Source organism: Xiphophorus maculatus, chromosome 16, assembly GCF_002775205.1.
Source record: "Xiphophorus maculatus strain JP 163 A chromosome 16, X_maculatus-5.0-male, whole genome shotgun sequence".
Classification (NCBI taxonomy): Eukaryota; Metazoa; Chordata; class Actinopteri; order Cyprinodontiformes; family Poeciliidae; genus Xiphophorus; species Xiphophorus maculatus.
In genome coordinates, this window is record NC_036458.1 from 22,228,416 (window position 1) to 22,242,346 (window position 13,931).

Genomic DNA, 13,931 nt, shown 5'->3' on the forward strand with positions numbered 1-13,931 from the left:
ACACAGCAGCGAATGGATGGTACCAACCCGAATGCTGGAAAAAGAAACAACCGGTGGCGAGCCCCGAAAACCTACAAACAGATCCGTGTGAAGCACACACACGCACATACACACACTCTTCTAATTACTGCACCCGCAGCCCCACCCCTCCCACCATGTCTCCTCATATTCTGCACCTCCTGAGATGCAGGTGTAAAATATCACATTTTTCCAGCATTTCTCCCTGAGGTGACGCTGGCTTGGACTCACACAACGTAAATTTCCCCTTTCATATTCTCCAGCACATTTTTTTTCTTCTACAAACAAGTCCCCCCCCCCCACCCGCCACCCTCCCCAGCCCTCCTACTCTTTGATGTGCCTGCCACATCTGCACAGGTCTGTTAGCTCGTTACCAGGTGAAAAACGAGGATACAATTAAGGGCTGAATGTAACGGGACTCGGGTCGGTTATCTTCCCCGGCGGAGGAAAGCCTCTGATGCTCTAGAAACCGTCGGTCTTGTCGATGCTGCTAATGGTTAGGATGGTATGGCGGAGTAATGAGAAGGCTGTTAATCAGCGACTGTGAAGATACCCGCCTCTCCTGCACGCATCAGAAATGTGGAGACCCAGGTGGTTTCTGTCCTTGTGTTTCGGTGCGGTGAAGACAATAAGCGAGACAGGGAAAGGCGGGAATTATGTATATGTGTTCCAATTAATCCATTTGAAAGCGAGCCAGCCCTCGGCACCGAGCCCTCCTCTCCAGATCTGACTTATTGTGTTTCTGGTTGTCGGAGGAAAACCGAACAGGCGCTGTTGAGAAAAGGTGCTGTGCAGGTCAGTTTCTTATTCAAAAAAAAAATCCCTCCTGCAGTCGCCACAGGCTATTGAGAAGTAACTCGTTTTGACTTGATTTGATTCCTCAACCTGCAGAATCCCAACAAATTCCGTGGCAATGTCCTAAAATACAGCTGCTTTCTAAAGCTTTCACAGCCCTTGAACTCTTCCTGTTGTTCTGTGAAGACTTCAGAGGTTTCTTAGGGTGTGTTTACATGAGACCGCTGCCTGGAAACTGCTGGTATTTTCGGATGTTGTTTGGGGAAGAGTTCCACGTTCAGACGGCACCACCAAGACACCTTGAGTCAGCTATAGACGTCGTGTCAAGCCAGATGGCGCTGTGATTTTAGCATGTCGTTGAGCGCTAATGCGCTTTTGACCCTTAGCTTCTACCACATTGTAAATAGTAACCCAATTCCCCAATTAGCTTTAGAATGCTAATGTCGTTCATTGGAGATTAGCACTCCGATGAGCAAAGTGCTAATGTGACGCATATATTACTTAGCAGAAGTTGTTTTAAAACAAACAGGTTAAGTAGCGCAATGTAGGAGAATCCACCATTGTTTTATAGTTATCTGCAGACGTAGAATAAACCCAACAGTCATGTGTCCTGCGCATGTGCCTTTTCGCTCCTGTGAAGTACTTCACACTCTTGAGACCTGATTTCAAAATGTGCCGGTGTGAGAGACTCCGGTCACTTCTGTCGTGTAAACGAGCGGCTGGATTGCAACAAGTTGTGGAGTCTCGACTCCAAAATAACAACCCTCGATTTGAGCATATTACAAGAAGCTGTTGTTCCATGGTCCGGAAATGGAAACGCTACGGAAAAACACGAGCTACCTCAGGAGGTCCTGCAGAGATCAACAGCTCAGGTACGAGAATCTGTCAACTGGACAACTAGTGGTCGTCTGCTCAACAAACCTGGTCACTATTCAAGAATGGAGATGTGCTGAAGAAAAGCAATGCTGCGTATCGTTCTGAACACACCATCTGTGGCTGTGGCATCATGACTCTATTAGGATACTTTTCTTCCACAGGGAAGAGGAAGCTGGTCAGAGTTGATCAGAAGATTGATGGAGCTAAATACAGGGCAATCCTAAAAGAAAACCTGCCAGCAAAAGACTTCAGACTGGAGAAGATTGTCACCTTCTATCAGGACGTTGACCCTACACACGCAGCCAGAGCTACAATTGCATGGTTTAGGTCAGCGGCCTCAGACTGCATTGCTCATGGACTAGCATCCTTCAACCTTTAGGTGTTACTTATCCTACAAGCTTGAATTAAATGGCATCACATATTCAAGTGTTGGAATTGCCAACTGACAGTCCAGACATAAATCTAATTGAGAATCCATTGCATGACCGGAAAATTGGTGTTTGCAAAATGCTCACTGTCCATTTTAACTGTGTTTGGGCTACTTTGGAAGGAAGAACCGGCAAAAGTTTCAGCATGTAAATCCCCACACAATAAATCAAAAGTTTGTGGTTGGAATGTGACAGAATGGGGAAAATGTTTAGGAATAGTTTTGTGAGGCATCGCGGCTCTTGCCAATAGTTACATGTTTCAACATGTGTTCAGAGTAAGGTGTACCTCTCTTGTTTTCTGAGGTTAGTGTTTATCTTTTGCAAAGTCTGTATTAAGTACTGATTTATCTCTGGATCAAGTTTCAAAATGTGGAGTTACATTAGATTTCATGCATGATTTGCTTTGGAGCTATTTTTTTATGGATCCTTCCGGTGCTTATTCTTCTCTTCTCCGACATGCTGAATGAAAGGTCAGAGCCGGTCAAGCTGAAAAATCTACTGATTCTGTTCACCATAAAACTTATTGGTGCACCTTAGTCATTTTGCTTTGTCCTCTGCCTTTTTCGTGAATAAGGAAATGACCATATTTGGACGATGGAGGGAATGCTAACTGATGGTACAGCTTCCTCGATTAGAAAGATAAATCTGCCAATGGAAATTTAATTATAGAAGTTTTTTTGTTTTTATTTTGCTCACATTTCCTTTAAGCAACAAATGAAAGTCAAGAAAGTCAGGCAGAAAAACTGGTAGACTGAGGCCTCAAGGTTTGACATCCTAACCAGTATCAGTCACCTCATTTTAATTAGATTTGCCATTGGACGACCCTTTGAGGTACCATTATCCTTTTTATCCAAATCCAAATGATCTTGTTAGCAAAAGTGTTATTTTTGTGTGCACAGACAAAACACGTAAAAATGTAGGAACTCTGGGACTCCTGAAGGAGCAATAATAATTTGATTTCTCACAGTGACTTGACAACTAAGGCAACGTTAGTTCTGTCAATTTCAAATTTTGCTGAAATCTCTTGTTTTTCTTCTTTTGAACACCTAGAAGAAGAAGATTGACGTCACACAGCAGCACTCGGTTTACGGAAATAACAGGATCGACTTTAAAAGTTATTCATCAACTGTGGCCGATCTTGAGACAAGATGAAGGAGGCTAATAAAAAGACAGCAGAAGAGCGACGGCCCTTATAGCGTTGATGACAATTTCTGTAGCGCAGTCTGTTTGGATGCACAGTCAGAGCCGAGAGTGATGGATTCACTTCAGTAAAACAGACTTCATTCACAACTTTAAATTTTTTAAGCCGTTGTTTCTGCCTGCTCTGGCTTCTGCTGGTGCAGAACGACGATGCTCGTCTCCAGTCAGTGACGTAAAAGTCGGATTAAATGCATCATAACCGTTCAGACTTCAGACGTTTGGAAACATCTGCAGAAATATACATTTGCAATTTAGTTCCAAATATGGAAGTGGTTCAAGTCAGATTTTATTATTATTATTTTTTTTTTTTTTGGTGGAAAAAAAATCTGCATTGGGTCGTCCCGTCAATAGTGCCATGGAAAAGTCCAATATGGGACCCACAAGGGCATAAAAATCCGATTTGGGTCACATTGGCCTGCTTTGTGAACGTAGATTAAGTCTCAAAGATTGCAGTTATTTTTTTTCCGCTAAATTCATCTTATTAATCAAATCATGGAGGGCTCCACATGTTGAATTTCTCATCTGTTCATAAACCTTATTAGCTTGGAGGATTAGGTTGAGATTTTTTTTGTCTACTCCTTAATTATGTTGCCAGGTTTTAGTGAGGTGATTCCTTTATTCTGTGGGTCAGGCAGTAAAACAGGCCTCTGTGTATGGATGAGAGAATTCAGCCAAAAGTAATCCTGTAATTCAGCAAAGTTCATTGATGATTTAATAAGGGCAGATACTTTTCTCCTACTAAATCAAATCCACATCTAAAAAAAAGAAAAAATTAGTTTGGTAGTCTAAACATTTACCAGTGTCAAAAAAAAAATAGGAGAAATCTGTAAAGGAGCAAATACTGTTTTGGGGGCTCAGTTTGTGAATTGTAAATTGTAAAATGTCAGAGAGGGGAAATAAAGTATTTTTGAAATATTCAACACTGCGGTGTGGAGAAAGACTCCCCGTGTTTCATCCTGTCATTTTTTTCCCGGGGTGTTTTAGCCACACCGATCCGGCGCAGGTCATTTTTCATCTTCAAATGACTGAAACGTGCCAGAAAACACGAGGCGGGCGAGGACTGCCGTCGTGCCACATTTTGTGCTGCTCTGTTATTATCAGCAGAGTAAAATATATCCCTCAGCTGGACTGGGTCGTTTTAAGAGCTTAACAGAAAACCCCGAAGAGCTTGACAAGGGCACCATTTAGTGGGACAAATGGTTTTCCTCCGGTGTTTCCTCGCGTATTAGCCGTGACATCGCCGGAAAGTTTTGGGCGCTGAGGCCGAATGCGACGCCGGGGGCTGGGGGTTGGTGTTTTCCCAGATTATCGGACGGCTCCACTTCTAACTTTCTTCGTGCTAAACTCTGGGCTACGTGAAATCTGTGTTATTCTTATGCTAATCAGCCCGCCTGAAACCTTTGGCCACAAACTCGGAGTGAAATCACACGCGCACATTGTCCTTCCTTTTGCTACGGTAAAAGGAAAAGGACTCGAGCTGTAACCTCTCATTCTGAAGGATATGAATAGCCTGTGTCTGCAGCCGCAGCTCGGTTAGCCCAAGTCTGGGACTTATTATAGTGCTGTGTTTATGCATGTGTCTCTGCATGTATTTGTTCAAGGGCAATCCCGTGTCACACCCGCGCGCGAGCGTATTTGTGTGCATATGTTAATGCTTAAGCAAGCTAATGTCTGTTTGAGTTCCCTCCGAATTGTTTATCGCACATGCCAGTTTCAATAAGTTTGCATTTTTTTCTTGCCGGCTACGAGCAAAGTTTGTTCCTGTTTTTTTTGTTGTTGTTTTTTTTTTTTTTTTTTTTTTGGAGGGAGGGAGGGTGTGCACGTTCGCTCCAGCTCAAGGTAACGCTAGGAAAGTTCTGGAAAACAGGATTATTTCCCCCTGTGTTCCTCTTTCCGGTAAGTTGCAGAGTAAAACTTAGCGACTGAAGTTTCTCGCCTCCAGCTGATTGAGTTATTTTCATTTCCCTGCAGATTTTTAGCCTCAGCCTAACAGGTTTTTTTTATTTTTATTTACTCGATTCCAAGGATTTAAATTTGCTCACTTTGTACCAGTTTAGATGCAAAGCTAATACCTGGTGGTTTGTGAGCCAGGCAGAACTCTCACCCTGACCCAGATTTCCCTGCTTTCAGGTTCCCGGCCTTCCATGTTGTCTGGCCTGCCTGCTTCAATTGACTTCAGAACCGCCCTGGTTGCTCGTTCAGAGCCTCCGCCGGTGCGTCCCGTAGCATACAAATGAACTGCGCTGAATAGGAACAAACGCTGGATATAAACACTTTAGCTATGCAACACAGAGGCCGTAGTGTGGCCGGGCTGCGTCTGGATGGCAGATGCGTGGTCCCCGCTGCACACCAAGTTGTGAAAATTTGCAAAGTTGATTATCTGTCATTTTATTTCTCATAGCACGCCTGTTGGTTCATGACTCTGTATTATAACATGCACTTTGGAAATTAGCTCAAGCTTAGTCAGACTGGGTGGAGAGTGTCTGTAATCATCAGGTTTTTTTCAAGTCCTGCCACAGGGTCTCAGTTTGGATTTGGGTCTGGACTTTGACTGGGCCATTTTTCATCACTGTTTGCTGTGTTCCTTAACTCTTCGTGATGCTCTTTGTTCACAAATATTCTCTAACAATTCTCCGAAGCCTTTGTAGAATAGCTTTATTCATACTTAAATACAGTCCACACGTAGCTGGATATCTGGGAAAGTAAATGCTTTTTTTAATACGTTTTGGCCTTTCATCCACACAAAAGATTTTGTTTTATATCACTAAAAGCGATTATTTATGGACCCTCAAACCGAAGTGGAGATTTGAGAAAACTCTTGTTTCTTGTCTTGTGTTTAATTCACTTTATATTCCAATACACTGTTTAAAAATAGTTCAATCTATATATCTGTCCACACAAATGAACCTCATAAAGCTATGTGTAATTCCTAACAGGAAGTTATGGGTTTTTTGAAGCAACTGATTGGCTAACATAGGTTTTAGTTTTGTGCTACGCTGCCCCCTACAGGTTCGGCATGTTTAAAACAACGCTCTGTGGCGTGTGTGTGTGGGTTCTTGTGGATGAAAACTTTTCTGAAACCGATTTCATGTGTACAATATTATTTTTCAAAACGGTGTGGCGGAGATGTTTGTTTTTATAAGAACCTGGCTCACAGTTGGGCTTCTTCTTTTTACCCAGTTCCATTTGTAAGCAATTGGCTGAAACAGATTTCTTTAATGAATGCCACACTTCTCAGATTTAGAAATTCAGCAAATAATGTCTTTTTGTTTCCACTTCACTTCACTTTCTGTTGACTGGGCCAGGGGCCGAACATATAAGGATGTGGGCCCCTGGGCTTCACTAAATACTTTTTTTTTCTAATGCAAAATACAATACAATAATAGGTAGTTCTATACATAATTCATTATGAATCCATTGGTAGGTTTAATACGTCCCTTCTCCAGTAGCTCCAAAAATGACTATCGCTTCATAATTTTCAAATACTTCAGTATTGTTTTTTTTTTTCATAAAAATCCCAAAATATTATTACATCTCACTTGATAATGGGCTTATTAAGTGAATCTGAAAACCACTCATTCATAAAAAATTTTTTTTCTAAAAATCTGTGGGGTGCCCCCATAAAAACTGGGGCCATGGACTTGTGCCCTTGTAAACCCTATCCGAAGGCGGTGGCACATAGCATCCAAATATGTTTATATTCATTGTCGTAATGTGAAAAAATACATAAAAGGTGTGAATAATTTAGCAAAGAATTGTATGTATGGCTTTCTGCTGAGTTTGTGTAATATCAGACTGTGTGTGTGAATGTTTTTTGCTGAATCAGTGCGCAGCAACAGAAAAGTGATGAGGCAGGTGAAATGGCATTGAGACAGGAAATGCCGTTGTGTCTGAGCATTATGCGAGTTGTGCCAAAGCGAGACACTTTTCTCCTCATTATACAGCAAGAGTTGACGGCTGGCGGGGCGAGGCCTCGGAGCGGCACCGCTCCGCTCCGCACACGGGCACGGCCGGGCAGCGCGCTCTACCTGTGCAACACGTCCGGACTGCAATGATGAAAAGATTGTCTGCTGGTGGGACTTGGAGAAACGGGGATGGAAGGATCGGGGGGCCGGGGGGGGCCGGGGCTGTGGTGGGTTATATAGGTCAAGAGGGATGAGGAGGATTTTTACAAAATCTGATTCTGCAGCATTGCAAGTAGCTTTTCTGTGTCTTTTTTTTAAGTTGCGTGATTGTAAATGCCTTGTCACTGTGAGTGAGTGAATGACCGCTGTGTTATGTTTCAGGCAACGGAGTCCTTTCTGTTGAACGAAGAACCCTCCAGAGCTCCTGGGATGCCTGAGTGCTATGTAGTATCAGATTCATACAGGGTATGCATCTATTATTATTATTATTATTATTATTATTATTATTGCCATTAACATTATTTGTGGAATTATTACCATCATCACTTTTGCATTTGTGTGTGTGTGGATCTTTGTTTTGATGTTAGTTAGGGGTGTAACGAGGTCCTATATTAAAATCTTAGGATATTTCTAATCAAGATGAGGTCTGTCTCACAAAGTGCTATGTAATTGCTTCAAGCTAGTAGTTCTCACTTTCATTAGCATCAAAGAACAATAATTTTGGCTTTCACATTAAACACTTTTGGTCGGATACATAGATATATAAAGCAACATTGAGAATGTGAAAGACAAGATACAATATGAAGGCTTTTATAACACAACTGCCAAACCTTTAGCTGCTAACAACACTGGAGTTTTCAGCTGTTTATCAGCTGTGACCGGCTAGCTGCTAACAATGCTTAAGTTGACATCTGTTTTTTAGCTTCTTATTAGCACAAAATCACGTGGGGTGCATTCACACCAGCCCCGTTTAGATTGCTTTTATTAAACTCTAGTTTGTTGCTTACAAAGTCCGGTTCATTTGGGGAGGTGTGAATGCAAATTCTGAAGCGGACCAAAAAAGTGAACTATGGTCCGCCTGCAAACCGCGCTCTCAGTTTGATTGAAGTGAACTCTGGTGTGGTTCAAATGCATATATGAATGTCAATCAGACCAGAGACTGCTCCAAAAGCTGGAAGTAAACCATAGAGCATAGGGCATTCTGGGTAAATACAACTAAAACAGGCATGTGTATCTGGGCCCAGTGGGGAAAAATGGGTCGTGGTCTTAAGCCAAAAACAAAAGAGAAATTCTATAACCGCTAAAATCTGAGGCCACTCCATTTTTGTTTACATTTCGTGAAGAAGGAAGCTGTGCTCGGTGTCTTCTTCAGAGGTTTTGCCTTTGTTTTCTTCGGTGGTTCTTGGTGCAGCGCCACCACAGGCAAGGGAGGTGAACTGTTTTTTCACAGTATTCGTTTGACACAGGAGCTGAAAATGTAATAAATGTTGCAATTTTGGTCCCCAGTCGAGCCAAATCTACCAAACTATCAGGTGTGAAAACAACGTTAGTCGCTTACTTGATCAACACGGATACTTTTGAAAATTGCTCTTCTCTGTTTTGTTGCAGTTTTCATGAAACTGTGGTGTCATAAAGATGAGGAAAACTAATATTTTCAAACAGCTTAATGCAGCCATTTATGTTTTTATTTATTTATTTTTTTGGTAATCAGTCTTACTTTATCATGACAAATGTGGGCTGGAAAGGTTACTAACACCACCAGAAAACATTAAAACTAGTCTGTGATTTGCATTTGCAAATTTGTCTTTTCACTGTGACTCAAAGTTATTCACATAAATTCTGCCTATTTGCAATTTTCTCTCTTGGAGCATATCTGAGTTATTTGGAAGAACATTTTGAATTCCAGCTTGTGAGGCTGCTACTTGACATGCTGTTAGCTGTGGTGGAAAAAAATCTGGATTGGGTCGTTTCGTCAATACTGCCATGGAAAAGTCCAATATGGGTTGCATAAGGGCATAAAAATCCGATTTGGATCACATTTGCCTGCTATGTGAACGTAGATTAAGTCTCAAAGTTTTCGAAAAAGCCAATCCAGGAGCTGCTTTTACTTTCCTCGGTGCTGATTGACTGAACATCCGGGAGTGGAAATAAGGAAGACAGCATCTGCGCTGGCAGCTTAAGCAGTTCCCACTGTGTTTATTAATGCATATTACAGTATATTTGGTCAAAATATGTATAACTACTTATTTTTATAGTTCAGAATCTGAGGTTTAAGTTTTATTTTAAAACCACAATGTAAGGAAGAGTTAATGTTGGACCAAAATATTCTACACTAAAAACCAAAGTGGTTCGACAAACCTTTCCACTTTTTGAAAGGCAAAACTGGGAATCTTAATTAGGCCCGAGCAGCAAAGCGCTGCGAAGGCCTATTGTATCTGTACTGTTTCTTATTCTTCTTACGATTCTGCCCCCCTCTTCGTGCGCCTTTTTGGGGGCTTTATCATATTCAAAAACTCACCAAACTTGGCGGAAGCGACTAGGCGGTTTAAAAATTTTGAATTTTAAGGTCGTCGCAAAAATCGCAAAAAAAATTGCTCAACGGCAGCAACTAGCAATTTTCAAAAGACCCATTGCTATTCACTTACTTCATCGTAGAGACTTGAAATTCGGTACAGTTGTAGAGCTCACTAAGACGCTCAGAATTTACAAGTAATGTCATAGTGCAACTATCACAGAAAGTCGGCCATTTTGTATTGAACGTCCATTTTTTTCCTCGATTTTGACGTTTACAGCCTTCGTATTTGATCGAACTCCTCCTAGGGATTTCGATTGATCGGCTTCAAACTCGGTCAGTCTGATCATAAGGCATGTCTGATTTAAAGTTATCAAATTGGTGAGTTTTGGAGCATGTTGAAGGGGGGTTACCAGGGGTCAAAGTTCACCTACACGCCATGAAACAAAAACCTCTTATATTTCATATACAAAAGCACATAGAGGGACCAAACTTTCAGTGATTGATCGGCATCGGGTGTCCTATAATACCCTGCAGTGAAATTTTTTTTTTACGTAGGCCACGCCCCCTGAGAGCCGGAAGTGTAATGTTTTACTGTGAACGGTCGCTATCTTAGCCCTTTGACCTAATCAACATGAAACTGTGTCCAGAGACAGAAGACATGTTGGTGTGTTGTGGATTCCAACCCCGACCGGCTGCGATGAAGCAGGTGGGCGTGGCGGCGTTGCGAACGCCATCGAATTTCGTTTGGCTCTGAATTCCACAGTTTCGGGGTGAGCTGCTCCAAACTCACTAGGATGGATCCTTATCCATCCCCGAACAGGAATCCATAGCGATATTTGGTGGGCGTGGCCTAATTTTTCTATAGCGACCCCTAGAGTATTTTAAATGAACAGCCCCAAGCCATGCTTAAACCTAGAATTACGAAACTTGGTACACATGTGTATCTTGTCGGGACGTACAAAAAAGTCTCTTAGAGCCATGCTCTAAACCCAACAGGAAGTCGGCCATTTTAGATTGAAGTTCATTTGACCTCGATTTTGACGTTTACATCCTTTGCATTTGATCGAACTCCTCCTAGGGTTTTCGATTGATCGGCTTCAAACTCGGTCAGTCTGATCATAAGGCATGTCTAATTCAAAGTTATCAAAACGGTGACATTTGAACAGGTGGAAGGGGAGTTAGCAAGGCTCAAAGTTCCCCTGTGATCGACTGTGTAATACAAAGGGTATCCTTTGTCATGTGTAGGGCAATGCTGCCCTCTGGTGTCGAATTACTGAAATAATGAAACTATTTCAGTAATTTCAGTAATTCGACACCAGAGGGCAGCATTGCCCTACGGAATGAGAGTTCAATGTTGAATTGAACAGGAAAAAATTAAATAATTTGTAATTCTAACACAAAAACTCACAGAGACACCAAAGTTTGAGTTATTGATCATTATCTTGTGTCCAATAATATCCAATGGTCAAATGATGACATCACGTAGGCCACGCCCCCTGACAACAGGAAGTCTTGTATTTTACTGTGAACGGTCGATAGCTTCTGCACCAAATTTTGCACGAGTGACCCTGGTGGGATCCTTGACGACCCTATGTCATCATATTATGACGTCATCTAAGCCCCGCCCCCTCAGAACAGGAAGTGCCGTTTTTTTACTTGGAAAGCTCCGTTTATGGCTCTCTTGACCTAATCAAGATGATTCGGATGATAAACTCTGTCAATGCTCGCTGCTGGCTGAACCGTGTGGGCGTGGCCAAATGGCGAATATCAGTCCCTCGCCATATGCATACGTTTGGCTCTTATTCACGCATAGATCATCCGATTGGCGCCAAACTGGATATGTATGACCTTTGTTCACCTCTAAAGAGCCCAACGGGTTTGAAATGTAATTTGACTCCACTGCGCCCCCTAAGTTAATACATGGGCTGTATCTCCTCGACGCATCGACCGATCTGCGCCAGATTTTTCGACAGTCGTCGGGGAGCGCCGCCGAACGCATTCATGCGTGTCGCCCGGTGGACGGGCGGGGAAAATGCGCGACAGCTTCTGTGGCGGCTGGCGGGCGGCGGTGCTGGAAACTGCGGCGGAGCTTCCGCGGTGGGGAGCGGGCTGCGGCTCTGGAAAACGCGCGAGAGCTTCTGCGGTGGCCGGAACCCCCGCGGTGGCCAATAGGCCGGAGCGGCGCTTGCTGCGAGGGCCGCCCGAGGCTGCTTGCAGCTTTAATTATTATTACGATTCTGCCCCCCTAAAGAGGAGCCTTTTTGGGGGCTTTATCATATTCAAAAACTCACCAAACTTGGCGGTCGCAACTAGAAAATTTAAAAATTTTGAATTTTAAGGTTGTCGCAAAAATCGCAAAAAAAATTGCTGAACGGCGGCAACTAGCAATTTTATGTTGACACAATGGTATGAACGTACTTCATCGTAGAGACATGAAATTTGGTACACATGTAGAGCTCACCAAAAGACTCAGAACTTACATTTAATGTTATAAGCCAACTATCACAGAAAGTCGGCCATTTTGTATTGAACGTCCATTTTTTACCTCGATTTTGACGTTTACAGCCTTCGTATTTGATCGAACTCCTCCTAGGGATTTCGATTGATCGACTTCAAACTTGGTCAGTCTGATCATAAGGCATGTTTGATTTAAAGTTATCAAATTGGTGAGTTTTGGAGCATGTTGAAGGGGGGTTAGCAGGGGTCAAAGTTCACCTACTCGCCATGAAACACGAAACTCTTATATTTCCTATACAAAAACACATAGAGGGACCAAACTTTCAGTGATTGATCGTCATCGGGTGCCCTACACTACCCTATGGTCAAATGATGACATCACTTAGGCCACGCCCCCTGAGAACAGGAAGTGTCATGTTTTACTGTGAACGGTCGCTATCTTAGCCCTTTGACCTAATCAACATGAAACTGTGTCCAGAGACAGAAGACATGTTGGTGTGTTGAGGATTCCAACCCTGACCGGTTTTGACATAGCAGGTGGGCGTGGCGGCGTGGCGAAGTGACCTGTAACGCCGTTGCCATACGTTTGGCTCTGAATTCCACAATTTCGGGCCCAGCTGCTCCAAACTCACTAGGATGGATCCTTATCCACCCACCGACAGGAATTCATAACAAAATTTGGTGGGCGTGGCCTAATTTATCTATAGCGCCCCCTAGAGTATTTTAAATGAACAGCCCCAAGCCATGCTTTAACCTAGAATTACGAAACTTGGTACATATGTGTATCTTGTCAGGACGTACAAAAAAGTCTATGAGAGCCATGGTCGAAACCCAACAGGAAGTCGGCCATTTTCTATTGAAGGTCCATTTTGGACCTCGAGTTTGACGTTTACAGCCTTCGTATTTGATCGAACTCCTCCTAGGGATTTCGATTGATCGGCTTCAAACTCGGTCAGTCTGATCATAAGGCATGTCTGATTTAAAGTTATCAAATTGGTGACTGTATGAGCTTGCTGAAGGGGGGTTACCAGGGGTCAAAGTTCACCTACTCGCCATGAAACACCAAACTCTTATATATCCTGCACAGAAACTCACAGAGACACCAAACTTTCAGTGATTGGCCGTCATCGGGTGTCCTAAAATACCCTGTGGTGAAATGATGACATCACTTAGGCCACGCCCCCTGAGAACAGGAAGTGTCATGTTTTACTGTGAACGGTCGTTATCTTAGCCCTTTGACCTAATCAACATGAAACTGTGTCCAGAGACAGAAGACATGTTGGTGTGTTGTGGATCCAAGCCCTGACCGGCTGCGATGAAGCAGCTGGGTGTGGCGGCGTGGCGAAGTGACCTGTAACGCCGATGCCATACGTTTGCTTCTAGATTCCACATGTTTCGACCGAGCTGCACCAAACTTGGCCTGACTCATCCTGGTGTGATACCTGACAATGCTATGTCATCATATTATGACGTCATCTAAGCCCCGCCCCCTCAGAATGAATTAGAGAGATCTTCTGTGTAATTACATAATAAACAGTCCATGTTCGTTGTTTGTAGGGCAGTGCTGCCCTCTGCTGCCCACTGAAATAGTTTCATTATTTCAGTAATTCGACACCAGAGGGCAGCATTGCCCTACGGAATGACAGTTCACTGTTGTAATGGAGGAAAAAATTAAATAATTTGTAATTCTAACACAAAAACTCACAGAGACACCAAACGTTCAGTGATTGATCATAA

General features: G+C 42.9%; 1 protein-coding gene across 4 annotated transcripts in view; it reads left to right on the forward strand.

The window, feature by feature from the left end:
- Positions 1-13,931, forward strand: part of nfix (nuclear factor I X) — a 210,039-nt gene that overhangs the window by 5,336 nt on the left and 190,772 nt on the right. For all 4 annotated transcript variants that reach the window (XM_023348391.1, XM_023348393.1, XM_023348396.1 and 1 more), the window contains exon 2: positions 7,604-7,687. In XM_023348391.1, the coding sequence (XP_023204159.1) occupies positions 7,604-7,687 (84 nt within the window). The remainder of the gene's footprint in view (positions 1-7,603; positions 7,688-13,931) is intronic.